Source organism: Thalassophryne amazonica, chromosome 17 (assembly GCF_902500255.1).
Source record: "Thalassophryne amazonica chromosome 17, fThaAma1.1, whole genome shotgun sequence".
Classification (NCBI taxonomy): Eukaryota; Metazoa; Chordata; class Actinopteri; order Batrachoidiformes; family Batrachoididae; genus Thalassophryne; species Thalassophryne amazonica.
The window spans coordinates 41,382,377-41,403,438 of record NC_047119.1 but is presented as its reverse complement, the minus strand read 5'-3'; the positions used below and the strand labels follow the sequence as shown (position 1 = coordinate 41,403,438).

The window sequence follows — 21,062 nt, the reverse complement described above, 5'->3', positions numbered from 1 at the left end:
TCATCATAGTACAGAAACAGCATTAGTGAAGGTTACAAATGATCTTATGGCCTCAGACAGTGGACTCATCTCTGTGCTTGTTCTGTTAGACCTCAGTGCTGCTTTTGATACTGTTGACCATAAAATTTTATTACAGAGATTAGAGCATGCCATAGGTATTAAAGGCACTGCGCTGCGGTGGTTTGAATCATATTTATCTAATAGATTACAATTTGTTCATGTAAATGGGGAATCTTCTTCACAGACTAAGGTTAATTATGGAGTTCCACAAGGTTCTGTGCTAGGACCAATTTTATTCACTTTATACATGTTTCCCTTAGGTAGTATTATTAGACAGCACTGCTTAAATTTTCATTGTTACGCAGATGATACCCAGCTTTATCTATCCATGAAGCCAGAGGACACACACCAATTAGCTAAACTGCAAGATTGTCTTACAGACAAAGACATGGATGACCTCTAATTTCCTGCTTTTAAACTCAGATAAAACTGAAGTTATTGTACTTGGCCCCACAAATCTTAGAAACATGGTGTCTAACCAGATCCTTACTCTGGATGGCATTACCCTGACCTCTAGTAATACTGTGAGAAATCTTGGAGTCATTTTTGATCAGGATATGTCATTCAATGCGCATATTAAACAAATATGTAGGACTGCTTTTTTGAATTTGCTCAATATCTCTAAAATTAGAAAGGTCTTGTCTCAGAGTGATGCTGAAAAACTAATTCATGCATTTATTTCCTCTAGGCTGGACTACTGTAATTCATTACTATCAGGTTGTCCTAAAAGTTCCCTGAAAAGCCTTCAGTTAATTCAAAATGCTGCAGCTAGAGTACTGACAGGGACTGGAAGGAGAGAGCATATCTCACCCATATTGGCCTCTCTTCATTGGCTTCCTGTTAATTCTAGAATAGAATTTAAAATTCTTCTTCTTACTTATAAGGTTTTGAATAATCAGGTCCCATCTTATCTTAGGGACCTCGTAGTACCATATCACCCCAATAGAGCGCTTTGCTCTCAGACTGCAGGCTTACTTGTAGTTCCTAGGGTTTGTTAGAGTAGAATGGGAGGCAGAGCCTTCAGCTTTCAGGCTCCTCTCCTGTGGAACCAGCTCCCAATTCAGATCAGGGAGACAGACACCCTCTCTACTTTTAAGATTAGGCTTAAAACTTTCCTTTTTGCTAAAGCTTATAGTTAGGGATGGATCAGGTGAACCATCCCTTAGTTATGCTGCTATAGACTTAGACTGCTGGGGGGTTCCCATGATGCACTGAGTGTTTCTTTCTCTTTTTGCTCTGTATGCACCACTCTGCATTTAATCATTAGTGATTAATCTCTGCTCCCCTCCACAGCATGTCTTCTTCCTGGTTCTCTCCCTCAGCCCCAACCAGTCCCAGCAGAAGACTGCCCCTCCCTGAGCCTGGTTCTGCTGGAGGTTTCTTCCTGTTAAAAGGGAGTTTTTCCTTCCCACTGTCGCCAAGTGCTTGCTCACAGAGGGTTGTTTTGACTGTTGGGGTTTTTCCGTAATTATTGTATGGCCTTGCCTTACAATATAAAGCGCCTTGGGGCAGCTGTTTGTTGTGATTTGGCGCTATATAAATAATATTGATTTGATTATTTAACGTTGACAGTTTGTTATCGTTTGCTTAGTTTTTGTAACATTAGTGTTTAGTCTGACTTCGTTCGACCAACTGAATGTTTTCATACAGCACAGAAGCCAGTTTGTGAGCGCAGCTGTGGAGGAGAGATGCAGCTCCTCCACGGCGGTGCTGGTGTGTGCTGTGGGGCTTCTGCAGCTGTGTGTGATGGAGCGAGTGCAGCTGCTGTCATGCCTGGCCGGCCAGGAAGAATTTGTTGGCCTCCTCTGCCAGCGCACGGCAGTCCATGATCATGGTGTTGGCCAGCGCTGCGTGCACCTGAGGAGAGAGTTGCTGCACAAAAAGGTGATCCTTGATCGCTGCATATTTTTTCACAGTGGGGGGGGCTTTGCAGGAGAGCGATCAGCCTTGTTGCTGTAGAGCTGCTGAGGGCCGTCACGACGTAATAATATTTTGTGTCCTCTGCGGTGATCTCCCAGAGCGAACTGGGCCTTGGTTTGTGCAGACCAGGCGACAGTTTACAGAAGCGTGACTCTGAGTCTCAAGTGTGGAAAAAGGTCTAGCAGCAGCGGACATTCGCGTGTGAACAGCTTTGATCCACAGAGGTGTGATATATGAAAACAGAAAACCCAGTGTGATCGCAAATGGCTGGCTGAGTACGTGCACAGACAGTGATTAGAGTTTTGGAAATCGAGAGATTTGAGAAATATTTGGAGTCTGTATTATTTTGGTGGCGTATTTTGCGTGTGTGGTTAGTGTGGTGGTGGGTTTTTTTTTGCTGTTTTTGTTTCGTAAAAATGAGGCGTCTTATGAATGGAGCAAGCGCTGCAGGGTTTTTTTTTTTTTTTTTTTTTTTATATAAATTGGAGCAAGAGGGAGCACACAGCGCGTCATCAGTCTGACCCAGACAGTGAGGACTCTGATGATGAAGGAGATGATCCCTCTTTTGTTCTGGACACGCAACCAGAGCAGGTGGATCCACGTGTGCACAGATCTCCACAGTGGGTCAGATCACGCGCTTCTCTTTGCAGCTTCTCCAGGACTCAGGGACTACAGAGCTCTGTCCCAGCACCGAGTCCTGAAACACAGAGCAGGATGCAGACACACACTGCTCCAGCAGTGGCTCCAGGCACTTTTCGTTTAAAGCATCGAGATCAACGCTAGCTTATGTTTCGTTTTGTTCCTCTTTCATTCCTTTTGCACTCTTGATTCACAGACTATTCGGTGATGGGAAAAGTCAAAAGCTCATTCGTCCACCTTTTCTCAACAATTTGTGACTTTTTTTCCCCTCAATTCAGGAATTTTCGTATGCCATGTGATCGGGCCATATTATTCCTTTTCCTTCACTCTCTGTAAAGTAATAAATTTGATACATTTTTCTTCATGTTTTGATTTGGAATAGAATGTGCAGTTTTCACAATGTATGGAAATAAAAGCTATTATAAGGATTTTGAGCTTTACTCACTTTTTTTTTTAAACACACTGGTATTATTTTGAACACGACTGTAGCAGCAAATATTCAAATGTGCTATAATGTGTCCAAATAGGCAGGGTCATCAGAATGAGGTGTAAATAGTACAATTACAGACCTTTCAAATATGTGATGCTAGCTAGCTACTTCAACTATCACAGATGCTTCAATGATCCACCAGCCAATCTGAAATGAGGCATGATGTCGTAACTGCCTTGTTTGTCACAAATCAAACACTTTGTTGCTCCCCACTCACCATCAGGTTGTTCTCGATCTGCTCGTACACACTGTCAAGGGCGGCATCACGGTCAACCATGGCCACTTGGGCTTCTTTATGTTTACTGGACCAGACACTGTACTCCTGCGCGCTGATGTCTTTGTAACACAAACACAGCGTACGCAATGTCTCATTGGCGAAAACCTGCGACACAGATCAACTAGTCAGCAACCTGCAGGAACCTTTTGACCATGTGGATCATTTTAACAGAGTGATTCCATCAGGTGACTTGCTTTGAGCAAGGGGGGCAGAGTTTATCGGTGACATCACGTGTCACTGTGGGAGGCAGAAATGAAAATCTGCAAACTTTGTGGAAGCAGACTGACACCACCATCACTCAAGTTTTTTGTTTCAGCTTTTACTCTGTGATAAAACAATTATTTCAACATTTTAACAAATAAACTAAAAACTACAAGCAGCTCTACGTGATTTGAGTTTCAGTCATAATTCATGACTCACATCCAGAGCTGCCTGGGTCGTCTCCTTGTGTCGCGAGTTTGGTGAAAGCCGTTCGTAGATGACTGTGTCAGCTCCTTTACAGTACAGACGAATACGACCATCTGGAAACTTCACTGTAAGACGACAGGACAATGTTACATACAAACCAGAGGCCACACACATGTGTATGTGTGTCTTTGTGCTCGTACAGATGATGGACATGCGCTTGCGGTCAGAATTGAAGTCGAGCAGAGCCAACATCTCATAGGTTGATTCTTGGTCCATCTCCCAAATGGTGATGGTGTCTTGTGTGCGAGACTTAAACACGAAGCCGAAGTTCCTGGCCGCTGTCACCAGAGCGCCCTCATCAGGAGATGCCGCCTGGTACACCAACTCGCCTGGAAGATGGATAACATGTAAAAACACTAAGAGGACAGTGTGGTGTGCTGGAATGAATTCAAGATTACCTTCTTTGTCTTCCACCATGACGGTGTGGCAGAGGGAGAGCAGCTTGAAAAACTCCAGAGCGTTTTTGTCCTTCTTGGACCTGATGCAAGAAACCAGGGAGTGGTCCATGAACTGGAACTTCTTGTCAGCAAACCGGTTCCAGCTGAAGTCCACCGGCTAGTGAGACACAGAAACCGCTCTGTCAATAACAACGTCTGCTGATTTTCCTACATGTAAAATCTTAGTGAAATAAGGAGAGTAGAATCAAACTCAGGTTGATGTTTCAGAAGAATGTTCCTTCAAAAAAAAAAGAAAAAAAAAAGGGGGGGGGTGTGAGACAACAGCTTTCTGAGACCTTTGAGGCCAAACCAACCATTCTGAAATCAGATCGTCTAACCCATGACGCACGTGCGTAATTGTCTAATCCTAGCCATACCGCCATCACCTAACAATTCTGACACGTGCACTCAATGAGCTAGTGCAGTGGACACAACCTGGAGTTTAGCATTGTTCAGTATTAATTTCCTTTACATATAAACAAAATGTATTTCCAGTTGTACATATGGAGCCTGAAATTATCCCTTAAAAAAGTCTTGGAAATAAATCTCAAAATGACTCATGAGATTGCTGGGCCACGAAGGATATACACCTGTTGTTGAGAAAGAGTTTGAAGACCAAACAAGGATCTGTCTTAATTCGTAACAGATTCAACAGGCAAACAGTATTTGTGCTTTAAATTCTGCAAAATTAAAGTTGTATTTTTTAACCCATCATTATAGATTGAACAGCCAAAACTGAGTCTTTGGTGCCAAAACTGTGTAAAAGTTATCAACTTTGAGATCATCATCAAGGTGAAGCTTGAAGAAAATATTCTGAAAACTGCTTTCCTCTTCAGAAAACAACGCCTAGTTGTGATCTATGACCTCTAAAAATGTTACCCGTGAACCATAGCTAGTTTCCTCACCCTTTGTTTTCAACTCTTCAACTAAAATGCACAGTTTTCCATCTTTGGAAGCTTATAATCTGCCTCAAATATGAAAATAGCAATTGACCTTTAAGTACTAAATCTCCATTTCTTATACATTACCCAGCCTCTAATTGGGCTATGCACCCCACCCTACAGGAACAAAATGGCTCTACAGCTTTATTTATTCAGTTGTGTTTGTTTTTTAATCTTTTTTTTTTTTTTTTTACCCGTCCTCTGTCCAGGGACACTCCCTCAGCAGTGGTTGCATCACCTGTGGAGAATAGGAGAAAATACAGAGACAAAGCTGAGCTCAGAAATAGTCTAAAAGAAGAGATACACACAAAGTTTGGGGAAAATAAAGGAAAAGCACATTTGGTAATAATTCTGTGTTGAGTTTTAAAGACACTATGAATGATTTTCATTTTCCTGCCACTAAATGTTGCACCAACACCACATGTTAGGACCAAAACAAAGCTTCTCTCCTTGGTCACTCCTCAAACCAAACCTACCTCCTTGCTGTTGAGGTGAACAAATTGGCAGTTGCAGCCCTTTTTAACAGGTATAACATAGAGTGACCAAACGTTCTGTTTTCCCAGAACATGTCCTGTTTTCACATCCTGTCCTGGCTGTCCTGGGTTGTTTTTAGAAAGTGATGAAAATGTCCTGGTTTTCATTGTTTCTCATCTTTGAGCATCTTTGCATAAACTTCAAGTATCATTTGAGTATCTCATTGCCGGACCGAGTGTCCTGGCTTTCGGTAATCAAGATATGGTCACCCGGGTATAACAGCTCTTTATGTGGGAAAAGCCAGACATACTGTGTGTGGAGTCTGACCACATTTTTGGTCAGAGGTATTTTTATCCTCTAAATGTGCTTTTGGACAAATTGTTTTTTTTTTTTTTTTGCAAAGTCATCATTGTCCACCCACACCATTTTGACAAAAATGGGTTAGTCGTGAGTACTGCTGTCTCTTTAGAAACATAGGGACTGGAAACTGTTACACAGGGCGGTACACACGTGCACACTTGCCCAGACCGATGTCGCACACTGAACGGTCCGCCCCTAAAAATTGGTCTGCCATTTGCATTTGCGCATGCGTCATTTCATGCAGCACGTCTGAGATGGAGTCTCTTCACCCAAAGCAATCAAATGGATTAATGGGATTATTAACCATCAGATGATAAAGGTAAAACCTCTAAAATCATTCTAAAGTCAGTTTTAAACAGAAACGAGGCGAAATTCCGTGATGCTTTGAAATGTCCGACGCATAGTGAACACATCAGCTAGCAGCTCATTGAGCTGCTGCGCTCTGATCGCTTGTGTCGCCTTTTATGATGAATTTATGTGGAAATTATTGTTGTACAAAATCTTCAAATATCTGTTGCTGAGATAGATGACTGGTGTGCAGTTTGAAGCAGAAATGAGGTGTTAATCCATGAACCGCGTCATCAGGGGGACCGATTTTTTGGGGGACTGTTTGGTTGGTGACACCGGCAATGTAAATAAGACAGAAAAGCTCAGGGCTCAGAGGGTGTTTATTTGTTCTCTGCACAGGACAACATGAACACACTAAATCTTGGTTTAGAAAATAGTAGTCTGCTTGTATTAGAGTGTGAAATCTATGTAATGTGGTGTGCAGCCCACATAATGCAAAAACAAATAAATAAATAAGTTTTATTTAATCTGGATTAAAGTCTTTTCTGAAACCATGAAACTTGTTTCATTATAAGCTGTCTTTACAACCCATGGACAGCAGGGGTCCCTGTATCCATCATTAGATTCTTTCCTTCCATCTCTCTCAAAAGCTGGGTTGTTGCTGACTGATTTATAACATTTTAACAGCTCCAGTTCCTCTGAGCAAGGCACACGCAAGTGTTCAACTACTTTATACCAAGTATCTTCACTGTGATACAATCAGAGTTTGATTTTGGTACTTTTAAACACGTGAGCTGGTCTGGATTTTTTTTGAAGGTGAGGGTGAGAACAGGTTTGTGAGAATAGTCTGGTCTGTAGACCAACCAGGATGGGATAATGGGTTGGTTCCTGTGTAAGACCACCCAGGTTCAGACCAGGATTGTAGAATTTTTTTTTTTTTTAACTAAACCAGGATCTATTGCTTTTGAAACACCTCAGTCAAATGTGAAGATTTTGATATAAGGTAACTGTGGTCCTCAAAGATTAGCCAGATCTTGGGTATAAGATGTCCAACTCTGTATGAAATAACCCAGACTAAGTGAATCCTCTAGAGATAATGGGCAAAAAATGTCACAAAGACTGAAATGATTTTTTTAAGATGCAATTTTTGATAAATAATTAAACAAATGAAAAATGACACCATCCATATTGAAAAGTTCCAAAGCAAAACTAAAACAAAAAATAATAGTGTAAATAAACCTTTTTCCTTTTCAAATGCTTTCAAGTAAGAAACCCAGAAACATCTCAAACATTAGCACAGTGAGGTCTGGATCTGGTTGTACCATAGTTGCGTCCAGCGATGTTACACTTCTTGAACTGCATGATGTTCTGCGTCAGAGTTCCCGTCTTGTCTGAGAAAATGTACTCAATTTGACCAAGCTGCTCATTCAGGGTTGTGGTCCGAGCCTGCAGAACATAAATGACTTTTAAGGTTTCATTGGATAAGTGCAACAAAATTTTATAGATCCACATAATGTATCAGGGATGTTGGGCTTTGCTCTATAGTACGTTTTTTGTTTGTTTTGTTTTTTTTAACTGTTTGGTTTTCCACTTATTCATGTTTCATCCAATGTTGTTCTGCACTTTAGGTCCACCATACATCTACTATTAGTGAGTATGTAATGCTGCATGTAAACAGGAAATACAAATCTGAATTTAAGATTTTACAACACTTTACATCTGACTGCTGTGACACAGTCATATGTCTTCTTTGTACAGATGAAAATGATGAATGAAATTTCTGATGTCCACCAATCCGGATCACCTCAAAAATGCAGTGGAATCTTCAATGCCCTAATATCTATCTGTGGTGCAAATGTGGTGAGAATCCGTGAAGTAGTTTTGATGTATTCCTTCAAAGCCTATATAAAGTGTAATCTTGATCCAGAATCCGGATCCGAATCCAGATCACCTCCAAAATTCAGTGGAGTCTTCCATGGCCTAATATCTATCCATGGTGTAAAATTGTGAGAATCTATTAAGTAGTTTAGATGTAATCCTTCAAAGCCTATATAAAGTGAAATCATGATCCAGGATCCGGATCACCTCTAAAATTTACTGGAGTCTTCCATGGCCTAATATGTCCATGATGAAAATTTGGTGAGAATCTGTGAAGTAGTTTTGATGCAATCCTTCAAAGCCTATATAAAGTCAAACGTGATCCAGAATCCGGATCTGGATCACCTCCAAAATTTAACAGAGTCTTACTTAGTCTAATATCCACCTGTGGTGAAAATTTTGTCAAAATCCGGGCAGTAGTTTTGACGTAATATTGTTAAAAGACACAGACAAATAAATAAACAGATGATTTTATTACATCCTTGGCTAATGTAATAATAACTTAATGAGCAGTTGGAACCAACCTTGGCTGGAGTGTCTTTCTCTGGAAAGTACATCTGCAGATCCCAGTTGATGAACTTACTCTGACCCAGGCGGATCACCTCCACACTGAACAACAGGCAGAAAACCATCAGACTACTTCTACAAGACCATGAAGGCTGAACCAAATGGACTGGGAATCATACAGTTATTACTGAATTAATCACTGACATACAAACCACAGCTCCACAATGACACATCAGCAGATACTGCATGTGTGGTGTTTTAATATTAGCATAAAATCACAGTTTGGCCTTCTACAGACACCATAACACAAATGTGCTCTCAATTACAAAGTTAGAAGAACAGCACAACTTTAACCACTAACATACTTTACAGGATAAACTGGTTTCTGTGGTAGTTTAACAACCACCCCCCAACCAACAGGAAACGACATCTCAGGCTGGAACTGGATGCTAGCACCATTAGAAATTCAATGACAAACCCACCTGACGTATAGAGAAATGGGAACCATGGTATTGAGGACGATGATGTAGCCCCAGAAGCCGAGGAACCCCCTGTATGCCGCTGTCTGGTTTTTACCGTCATACAGGTACCAGGCCTTGGAACCGATTTCCTTGTACCAGAAGCTGTGACCGATGGCCAGACCAGCTGCAATCAGGATCAGTAGCGCAAAGATCTACAGGGAGACATTGATGAGGGAAGCAATTGTTGTAGTATATGGCCTCTGATCTTCATTGGTCACATCTGAAGCCGTCGCCTCCTTCAAGACAGACTTTGGCTGACTGATGGTGACTCCAGGAGAACACTAAACTCTGACAATTAAGACAACGGTGGACCTCATGACTAGGCTCAAACTGTAGTCACGCCAGCTTCCTGGACTATTACAGCAATAAAAGCAGAAATGTCGGACCCCTAACTCTTAAACTGGAGTGAATTTTTATTGTGACAGCCACAGTAGATGTGTCACACGAGATGGCCATTAACCACTGTTAACCAATTTTAACACTCATCCTCAAGTCAAAATTCACGACAGAAAGGGTGATAGCTTTAGCACAATGTTTTAATGTCTTGTTTGGCCATTTCTGGAGTATGTTTTGTGTACCATGGTACCACCAATCCAAAAAAAAAAAAAAAAAAAAAAAAAAAAAAAAAAAAAAAAAAAAGCCGTTTTGAACCTTTGACCCTTCTTGATGTGGACTGCAGATGCATTTTAGCTAACTCTTGCAATCCATTCATTATCCCCATCTTAATCAAAAAAACAAAGTCATTAATAAATTATGCTGTGGATAATCAAATAGCATCCACTGGCCTAATATTATGAGATGAACATATCTGCTTGTGAACAACCCATATACTAGCTACCAACGCTAACTAGCCTGCTAGCCACTGTAACGGCTGCACCAAGATAGGTAGTTAGCTAGCCTGACTGTGACCCATATAAGTTAAAAAACAAAACAAACAACAACAAAAACAAATATTTGAACTGAAAACTATATCCATTTGTTTTGGACCACTTTTACATTCTGGTAAAACAGAAGTGAATAAAACCTCAAGAATTTAATTCACAAATGTCAACACAAAAATGTCTTCCAATTTAATTAGGCATCAGCAAAAATTCATGAGTCACCAAAATCCAACTCAATTTGAAATATTTGTACAAATCACAAGCTAAAACATTTGTTCATTACTAGAATTTATTCTAGCTATAGGCTAGCTACCAAAGCTAACCCTCTAAGTCATTGCAGAGGCTAACCAGGCTAGTAAACTTTAAATTTTGTGGGCATTTTAATGTAAAATAAATAAAACAATAATAATCAATGCATCACCAAACACCCGAGGAACCCATATAATATTTACAAATGTTTTAGTGGGTAAGTGAAAACTTTGTGACCTGCAGGTGGCGATAAATTAAGATCAGAATCATACAAGTATGGCAGCAGTACCTCTGAATTCTTGTATGAAATTTCCTTACACAATAATTCCAAACAAAGAGACACAGACAGAATGAATTAAAAGACAATCTAAATTAGAAGTTAATTAAAAATTGTTCAAGTTAAATCTGTCTCAGACTTACAGTATAAACCATGTAGTTCATCAGCTCATCAATTTTGGTCCTTTTGAATCTAGTCTTTCCACCGTTCCTCATGATTTTAGTATCAGCCCCTACGACAAGGAGGGAGGAAAAAAAAACAATAATCATTTCTACAGCAGCTTTCTGTTTTACAACGCCACCTCACATTAACAAGTTCAGTCTCACGCTGATGTGATGAACTGCAAATCATGTTTCCAGATTAATATTTATGTGATGAATTTATAAACATATCGTTCACAACTATAAGTTATGCTTGTCAAGAGAAACAGCTGTCTTTCCATCTGACAAAACCTTCCACATCCTAAATCAACTTACAGATGTGTCCCTTGCCCTTATGGGCAATTTACTTGTTCCTAAATAAAGACTGTTCTTCTTAAAGCAGTTGGTAGAACATCCTGAAGATGAACAAGTGACAAGAGGTCTCAAACCTGCGAAGATGACCAGGCCACTGCACTCCTCCGTATTTCGGACTTTACAGCCTCGGAGAAGCATATTGTCCACATCCAGAGGGTAGCGTTCACTGTCCCACAACATTGTCCCTGTGAATTTATCCAGACGGTTGTTCGGCTCCTCGCATTCGATAAGAGCTGTGAAAGAAAAGAAGAGGCGGCCTTCACTAATGAGTGAATAATTAAAAAAACAAAACAGATGAAACGTTCCAACAAGAAGACCAACAAATTCCGACTTTCTCACAGCCATGCTCACCTCACGCACTGATTGGGTAGACTAGTTTACACACACACACACACACACACACACACAAATAATGGATGGTAAAGCCTGGGTCCCATCGAATAATGAAGGATGAAGAAGGAGCCACGCATGGGCATGTCAGCGATTATTCGAAGAATGACCCACGTTTTCATCTATCACGTATCCACTATGAAGGTGCCACTATGTGCCTCTCTGTACCCCGCATGTGCCACGTAGCAGCCTCTAGTGAGCCACAACCGACCTGTCATTAGAGCCTCGAATGGCTCGCATCAGCCACACTAAGCCACGTAGTGCCATGATAGCACCATGATAACACCATGTTGGCACACGTTTAGACATGAGTTTGGTCCAAACCTCCAGCCCTCCCACACCTGGTCCCTTTAAAATATGGGTTTTCAATTCACAGAAGCATTTAAAGATGTCACATTTTTGTAAATGCAGTCCAAAAATAGACGCTCCAGTACAGTCCCGCGATTGTGCGTTGTGCGCCAGGCTGCTGTCCACCTGTAATGCACCAGACCAGCTAGAACCGAACCACGGGTTTCTGGAGAGCCACCTCTGTGCTCTTCGCTGGCTCCGCGGCTCGCTGGCTTTATTTCTTCTGCGGCTTAAACACACACACACACCATAATCGCACTATAAACTTTGTGTTCTTCCGTTTATTTCTGCAAAATCGCTCTTTTGCGCACGCGCCGCTGTTGCCCATTCCTGGACAGCCGCCTCTATGCTCAGTCTCACTGGCTTAAAATCCATCCGTGGCTTGCTGGCTTTATTTTTTTCCCTGACTTTAAACAGTCATTTTTACACTGTGATAACGTTTAACTGTGTTCTTTCATTTATTTCTGCAAAATCGCTCTTTTTCGCGTGTGTCGCTGTTCCATTCCTGGACAGCTGCCTCTGTGCTCAGTCCAACATAGGAGTCCAACATAGAGAAATATTGGATGAAGAAAAGTTATATTGGACGAGGCGTAGCTGAGTCCAATATAACTTTTCAACTGTTCCTTCTAAAATGCTTCTAAAACATCAGTAGTGTGCTTGTCTACCTTCTTTGTGTTTCCGGCATCCTTGGAGTTCAATATTTCCACCAGTTCCTCCTCTGTGAACTCAGCAAACCTCACTGGCAGGCGATTTTCTGCTGTTGTTGACATGTTTGTTGCCATTTTGTCAACCAGCATCTGTCAGCTAGTTCCTGACCTACATATGCCGCGCTCTGATTGGCTAGCTGCTGGCAGTAAGCTCTAACGCTATTGATCAGTGGGAACCGATCCAATATAACTTTTGGTCCTAGCCTTTTTGGATCCTTTTGGATCCAACATAACTTTCTGGCGCCAAGCATGCCAAAATACAGGTAAATGATGGACAGAAAGGCTAATCTTTGATTAGCTATTGCAATCTGAGTGGAGAACATATACATACACAAAGGCACACCCATTTCTGAGTGTGAGTGTTCCTCTTCTGACCTGATTAGACAACAATTACACAAACTGCCTTCCACTGAATTAAATTTTGTTACAGTACTTTTAATCTCTTATATATGTTTAGAAAATGTATTTCCATCAATCAACTAATTATTATTTTTAACCTTTAACAATTTTTTTTTTGTATTTGAGATGATTCTTTGCTCATTTTCCCCCAAACAAACAGGACTTGCATTTTTGATAATAATGGAAACTTTTGTTCACCGTTAAAGTTGGCCAGTTGTTGTTCCTGCTGCAATCGCTCATGAGTAACTCGAAGTCCCATCTTAAACTTCAGATTGGTCTCCCTGCAAAAACAAACAACCAACAAACAAAAATGAATTACAAAACAGTAAAAACCTTTTACAGATGATCAGAGTTGGAATATTATTGATCGCTTTTGGCTTAAGAAGGAAACAGTTTAGAGATAAAGTTTAAACGTTATTCTGGATTAACTGGTCAGAGACCGGACAGAAAATTTATTTAATCACCACTTCACTCTAAATAAAGTTGCATTACACTAAGATTTTTTTTAAATAACAGCATGAAGGTTAGGGTTAAGTTTTATTTGTTTGCATCAGTGGCTGTGTTAGAGGCGTTTTTCACCAAACACATGGTGGAACTTGGCACATTTACATGCTAGTGTTCCTCTTATCAGAGAGAAATTTATTCAATAAACCACAGAACAAACAAAAACTTATCGCAGTAAAGAACACTTCTGCACATTTTTAATCCAATGCAGTACATAAAAATATTTCAAAGATCACAATATTTATGAGAAGGAAGAAGATGAATGAGAAGTTCTGTCTGACCCGTCAAGCTCGGCTGTTTCAACGTAAGACAGACTGTTGGGGTTGGTGCTGGAGAGCAGCAAGATGTCAGCCTAAAGACACAAAAATATTAAGAGATGCAAAATATTATACATGTTGGAAGAGTGAAAAATAATCAAAAAAATTTAACCATACATTTCTCCACATACACCCAAAACACAGGTCTGCACTCACATCTCGCCATAAGATTTCTGGGTAATTTTACAAACTGGTACCAGTGGAGAAATTGTTCAAAGACACAAAGTTTCAGCAAGCACGGTTATTAAAAGCTCATCTGCAGAGACTGTAGTGCAGGTTTTAAGAGCAATAAAAGGTTCATTTAACATGGATTCACATTCTTTAAACTAACCTAATATTTATAACTAGAAGCACTCAGAGTGCAAACCTCCGCCAAGGCCATGGGGTCACTGACGCCATAATATCTACACGCCGTGGAATTATTGAACCTAAAAAAGTCTAACAATGATGTTTGCTCAGTAGTAAAAAAAAGTTTCATCTGCTGTGACTGGATAGCATGTATCCTTAGCGCTTGGCATCACAGTTTATTGCAACTTGCACCTTTCCCAGAAGCTACTGTCATCTGAGCACTGATACTGATATTGCTTGTGCTTATAGACAAAAACAAATAAGAGACAAAATTCAATGTATTATTCAACTAAACTGCAAATATATGAATTTTTTAACATTTATGAAACACTTCTCTAACAAGGCCATAGGGTCACTGACCCTAAAAAGATTCCCTCCCTTCTTTTTGTCTCTTTCTCTAAAATTGTATATAATAATCATTAGATTATTAATATATAAACAAAAATAAATTTAAGAAGTATTACAATTTGAAAACAAATGCACCCGAACGTGATGACAGCTGCAACTGCTTAATGCTAACTTTTAACATTGAAAATGCCATAGACATGCTAATTCTTTAGCATCGGTATCCGGATCACCACTAAAATTTAATCACTTGTTCCTCTTATCATTTCCAACCACTCCACAAAATTTCATCAAAATCCGTTCAAAACTTTTTGAGTTATCCTGCTGACAGACAGACAGACAAACAAACACGACCGACAACATAACCTCCTTGGTGGAGGTAATAAAACGCACCCTTTGTTTTTTGATATGCTAATAGAAGTAGTAGTGTTTCTCAGGGTTCAGTTTTTGGTCTCAAACTTTTGAGTTGAAGTTTGGACTCAGACCGTAAAATCATTAAATTTCTATGCAGATGATACACAGTGGTGCTGCCGCCGCTGCGCGCTGTTTACACTGAAAAAAAAAAACTAAACCAATAACTGATTGTTTGCTCAAATGGTACAAAAATATGGCAGCAATATGTCCAAATAATTATTGTTTCAACTTCTGACTAAAACTCATTTACAGACCTTGACACTTGTCACATTCATGGTTTCACTTAATTTCACCCCCCAATCCCCCCCACTCCTCCAAGTCTGAGATATTTTGATTTTTCACTTCGGGTAGATGGGAACAGGAAGTGCCCATCTTACCGGCACAAAGTCATTTTTCTTCAGACGAACCACGTCGCCAACCTGGATGTGTCTCCACTTGGACTCTTGAAACCTGAAGCACAGATATAACAAAGAAAGAAAATGACATTATGACCTTTACAATGACGACAACAACACTGTTCATGCAGCCCTGGTTTAAATTACGCTGTACATCAAATCAAATCAATTTTATTTATATAGCACCAAATCACAACAAACAGTTGCCCCAAGGTGCTTTATATTGTAAGGCAAAAGCCATACATCTAACTTTCTCTCTGTTTATACATTTTCCTGTAAACCTGTTAATAAACGCACCCATAATTTTCTGAAAGCTGCGTGTACTGACCTGCCGTCCAGCAGAACCTCACACTTTCTGTTGTTGATCTCTTTATCCATCCGGTGACGAGCCTAACACACACACACACACACACACACACAAACGTCACACAGACTGTTCAGGCAACTCTCAGATTATTTGGAGCTCTCCAAATAGTTATGGTAAGAAATATTATCAGAAAGTGTTGGCCTCGGGAGAGGTCTCCACTCTCAGGGTGCCTTTCTACTTATAACTAGTATAGGAATAAACAACTAATGAGTGAATAATTTGTTGCTGACAGAAACAGGCACACAGACAAAACTTCTTACCAGATCATCCACCAGATCTTTGATGGCAGTGATTGACAGCACGACCACCAGTGGAATCAGTGTGGTGTACCACGGCAGCGTGGTAATTTCTGGAATAATCTGAAGAGAGGTATGGAGTCAGCATGACACAGCTGTTAGTGGAAAACTGTTTCCCAAGTCATTATGTCTTTAAATATTAGCAGTGATTTTTCCTGATATTTACTTTAGATTAATAGGTTAAAAAAATAAATAAATGAGCGGGCCAACTGTTGCATAAAAGTTTGACATTAGTCATAAAGACATTTTGTCGCAGTGCCAAATAGAGACCACATTACTGCTCCAGCACCCTGCAGGTTATTGCACAGACCTGCACATCAAATGTCTATTTGTGTGGATTTTCTCAGACACACCTGTAAAATGAGGAGGGCCAGGAAGTAGAGATTGGCAGCTCTCTTGAACTGCTCGTACAGGTTCAGAGGCAGGAAGGTAAAGAAGTTGTACTTGTATGTTTTGATGGCATTTCCCTGCAGAGTAAACAAGCAAACAATTAGCAACACGATTCTTCAGAAAAATCCAACCTGAAGGTTTTGGTCTGACATCACCACCATGTGTCAAGGTTGAGCAATAAAGTCTTATTTCAGTCAATATAAATAATTACCGATCATTCTTAATTAACTGCTTTCTTTTGTTTTCTCCTATATTTGCTGCAGAGCTAGAACACACAGTGCATCTGTTAAGATTCAGAGGGCTTTACTTCCCGCCCCCATTTTGTTACATTACAGCGTTATTCCAACATGGATGAAAGTCCTTTTTTTTTTGCCCCTCAAAGTTCTACTCACAATATCCCATACTGACAATTGTGAAAAGGTTTTTTTGTTTTTTGATTTTTGCAAATTTATATATAAAAAAGAAAAGTAAGAAATCACGTGTACATAAGTATTCACAGCCTTTGCCATGAAGCTCAAAACAGCTCAGGTGCATTCTGTTTCCACTGATCATCCTTTAGGTGTTTCTACAGATTCATTGGAGTCCACCTGGGGTAAATTTAGTTGATTGGTCATGATTTGAAAAGGCACACACCTGTCTACATATAAGGTCCCACAGTTGACAGTGCATGTTAGAACACAAACCAAGCATGAAGTCAAAGGAATTGTCTGTAGACCTCTGAGACAGGATTGTCTTTTGGCACAAATCTGGGGAGGGGTAAAGAAACATTTCTACTGCTTTGAAGGTTCCAATGAGCACAGTGGCCTCCATCATCTATAAATGGAAGAAATTCGGATCCACCAGGACTCTTCCTAGAGTTGACCACCCGTCTAAACTGAGCAATCAGGGAGAAGGGCCTTAGTCAGGGAGGTGACCAAGAACCTGAATGTCACTCTGTCAGAGCTCCAACATTCCTCTGTGGAGAGAGGAGAACCTTCCAAAAGGACAACCATCTCTGCACCAATCCACCAATCAGGCCTGTATGGTAAAGTGCCCAGTTGGAAGCCACTACTTAGCAGAAGGCACATGGAAGCCCGCCCGAAGTTTGACAAAAGGCGCATGAAGGACTCTCAGATCATGAGAAACAAAATTCTCTGGTCTGATGAGACAAAGTTTGAACTCTATGGCATCATGTTTGGAGGAAGCCAGGCACCATCCCTACTGTGAAGCATGGTTGTGGCAGCATCATGCTGTGGGATGTTTTTCAGTGGCAGGAACTGTGAGACTAATCAGGGTTGAGGGAAAGATAAATGCAGCAATGTACAGAGACATCCTGGATGAAAACCTGCTCCAGAGCGCTCTTGACTCCAGACTGGGGCGACAGTTCATCTTTCAGCAGGACCATGACCCTAAACACACAGCCAACATATCAAAGGAGTGACTTCAGGACAACTCTGTGAATGTCCTTGAGTGGCCCTGCCAGAGCCCAGACCTGAATCCGATTGAACATCTCTGGAGAGATCTGCAAATGGCTGTGCACCGACATTCGCCATCCAACCTGATCAAGCTTGAGAAGTGCTACAAAGAGGAATGGGCAAAACTACCCAAGGATAGGTGCACCAAGCTTGTGGCATCATATTCAGGAAGACTTGAGACTGTAATTGCTGCCAAAGGTGCATCAACAAAGTATTGAACAAAGGTTGTGAATACTTATGTACATGTGATTTCTTAGTTTTTGTTTATATATATAAAAATTTGCAAACATAAAAAAAAAAAAAAAAAAAAAAAATTCATGGTATCATTATGGGGTGTTGTGAGTAGAATTTTGAAGGGAAAAATGAGTTTACTCCATTTTGGAATAAAGACGTAACATAAGTGTAGAAAAAGTGAAATGCTGTGAATACTTTCCAGATACACATATGGCATGCTAGTTTGGCACATGTTTTATGCCACATGCAATTCCAGATGTACCCAGAGAACACTACCTAGGTGGCCATGAACCAGTGACTTTCTGTTTATAAAGCAAGAACAGGAACAGTGCACTAATTCATTTTAATATCCTATTTTAAATAAACCAACAGTGTTCTGATATCAGTCAGACTAAATAAGTAAGTTTCCCCACATTTGCATTCATACATCTTCTCACACCATTTCTGTTATGTCACACGTCAAGGATGTAATCAAATGACGCGTGATGTGAGACTCAGATAGCGGCCTGTTGCTTTATTTCTAAATTATTGCTTCATCATGATGATGAACAATGTTTTACCGTAATCTCCTGAATATCCCCACACACACTGTTTTTAGTTCATACAAGAAGCATTCAAAGAAGGATTCCTGCCATGTCTGTTATGTGGTTGCATTATTTTTTTTAAAGGACTAAGTTAAAAACATTTTATTTATCCAACCTCATTTTGGAATTAATAATTAATGTTTGAAGCCAAAATAGAGAAATATCACACACATTGCTGATAGGCATCAAAGTGAGAAATACACATCAAAAAACATGTCTGCTGCCTTTTTATTGGCTCCAGTTCATTCTAGGACAACATTAAAATTAATTTACTGATATTTCACTCAGGATTTATTTGCATTGGGAATAAAGTGGCTGAGTTACAATGTGAACTTACAGAATATCGATTCTTCTTGATGCACAGAAAAACTTTTTTCTCAAACTCTGGCAGCTGATGATACGCTCTGTCGTTGGCCTTCACCTTCCAGTTCATCTCTGCAAAAACAACAAAAAGACAGTCAACAGGAGGCCCTGAAGTGCACAACACTCCAGGCTCAATTAATCTTGTGTCTGTATTGTGCAAAACATTTAGGCATCCATTAAAAGTAAATAAATAAAATTTGAATGACCTCATCCTCATTGATATATTTATGCTGGAATACATAAAGACTGAAAACTCACCACTGGGTCTAGCCTCCACCGGCTGCTGTGGCACACTTGTTGGTGCTTCTGCTTCCGGTTCGGAACTCTCGTCCAAGTCGTCATCAGTCTCATCATCACTGTATGGCACGACCTCATCATCAGGCTCCAGGGAATCCTGAGAATCTGCACGGTGCCGACTCATTGTAACTGCTCAGGTATCTCAGTCCAAAAAAACAAAACAAAAACACAAAAACAAAAGATGTCATCGTTTTAAAACTTGCCAAATTAAAAACGGTACATAATGAGGATGAACTGATTAATGTTTGGTGACATTTGATGCACCACGTCAACGGAAAAACCAACTTTGTTTTGCGCGTCCACCAACCTACAGACCCGCCTGCCACCTACTGGATGACTGATGGATGTACTGACCACGTGTGGTTGAAAACACATGAAGCTTGAAATGAACTCCATGAATTTCTTTAACAATAAGCCAAAATGTGTTTGACCAGAAAAATGAGAAGTGATTTATTTAAACAAGTGGTTCTCAATCTTCTTACAATAAGTACTATGTTAAAAAAAATATTTGGCTTTCCAAGGACCACCATTACAACTGGAATTAAAACAATTCAACTCAATTTATTTATATTGTGCCAAATCACAAGATAGTTGCCCCAAGGCACTTCAAAAGGCTAAGGTCTATCCTCACCCACCCACTGAGCGTGCACATTGAGGAAAAACTCTCTGGAAGAATTGAAATGTATGAAGAAACCAGGCTACCACAGAGTGATTTGCATATCTTGACTCGCCCGATCCATTGTGGGATCTTGGTTACAACACAACAGCTCAAAATAGCAGAAAATATTATGATGATTATCAGTTTAAACTGAAGTTGACAGCTTAAAGCATTTTTAAATTCGTCGTGGGCCGTCTGTGACATCCAGGACTGTGTCTGGCAAAACCAATCTCACTCCATTTGATGATGGCATCAAGAAACTAAATTATTCTACTGTATTAGTTCTTGATGCCGTCATGAAAATGTGGCACTTTTCATGATGGGGGCACGAATTCATTTCGTGACGATATCACGAAATGCGGGGGTGACGCAGGGGGAGAGTACTTCCTGACACTTCACAGAAAGTACAAACTGTCAGAGTGACAGATGGTGTCCTTCTATAAATGCTCCATCGAGTCCATCCCTGTGCTATGGAATTATGCTCAGGTTTGCCAGCTGACTCCAGAGTGTCAGCAACAACATCTTCCAAAAGCTTACTAGTTGTATCTCCCCTCTCTTATGACCATCTGCAGAACCCACAGAGACTCAACCCACCCTGGTCATCACATGTTTGAACTGTTACCCCCAGGGAGACACTTCAGAACCATCATGTCCAAATCCAACAGACTGAAGAACAGTTTTTACCCCAGAGCTGCCACTGCACTGAACAGTGGTAATACTTGAACACTCAATACAGATGTGCAATACTTTTTAGTGGTTATTATGTAGTTTTTGTCTGTTATCTATTTGTTTTTTCATCTCTAGTGTCTCTTAAACAGCACTGAAATGAGAGGCTCTACCTCAGTTTCATTGCACTTTTGTGCAATGACAATTAAAAGATATTCTAGTTTACATGCATGTGGGAGATTTTTGTCAATTTATAATAACTCTCCTCACATTTGTCTGTTACAGAGGAAACTGATTTGCAGCTCGGTATCCGAAGCGTGTATTAGGAGAGTCCATCACTCACTTATAAAGCATTGCTTCATTTCGCTTTGCTTACAGAGCCGAGCCCATAATTCTATATGGCT

The 21,062-nt window shown here is 40.3% G+C and overlaps 1 protein-coding gene across 1 annotated transcript in view; it reads right to left on the bottom strand.

Annotated features, from left to right (window-relative positions):
* Positions 1-20,144, bottom strand: part of atp8b1 (ATPase phospholipid transporting 8B1) — a 41,255-nt gene extending 21,111 nt beyond the window's left edge. Inside the window, exons 1-18 of the mRNA XM_034192296.1 lie at positions 19,296-20,144; positions 19,012-19,109; positions 16,366-16,479; positions 15,977-16,075; positions 15,678-15,739; positions 15,332-15,404; positions 13,812-13,882; positions 13,225-13,307; positions 11,257-11,415; positions 10,811-10,899; positions 9,222-9,412; positions 8,757-8,841; positions 7,677-7,800; positions 5,427-5,470; positions 4,253-4,409; positions 3,995-4,183; positions 3,807-3,919; positions 3,327-3,491 (exon numbers count right to left, since the gene is read on the bottom strand). Coding sequence (XP_034048187.1) covers positions 3,327-3,491; positions 3,807-3,919; positions 3,995-4,183; positions 4,253-4,409; positions 5,427-5,470; positions 7,677-7,800; positions 8,757-8,841; positions 9,222-9,412; positions 10,811-10,899; positions 11,257-11,415; positions 13,225-13,307; positions 13,812-13,882; positions 15,332-15,404; positions 15,678-15,739; positions 15,977-16,075; positions 16,366-16,479; positions 19,012-19,109; positions 19,296-19,458 — 2,079 coding nt within the window. The 5' untranslated portion in view covers positions 19,459-20,144. The remainder of the gene's footprint in view (positions 1-3,326; positions 3,492-3,806; positions 3,920-3,994; positions 4,184-4,252; positions 4,410-5,426; positions 5,471-7,676; positions 7,801-8,756; positions 8,842-9,221; positions 9,413-10,810; positions 10,900-11,256; positions 11,416-13,224; positions 13,308-13,811; positions 13,883-15,331; positions 15,405-15,677; positions 15,740-15,976; positions 16,076-16,365; positions 16,480-19,011; positions 19,110-19,295) is intronic.
* Positions 20,145-21,062: the final 918 nt, after the last annotated feature.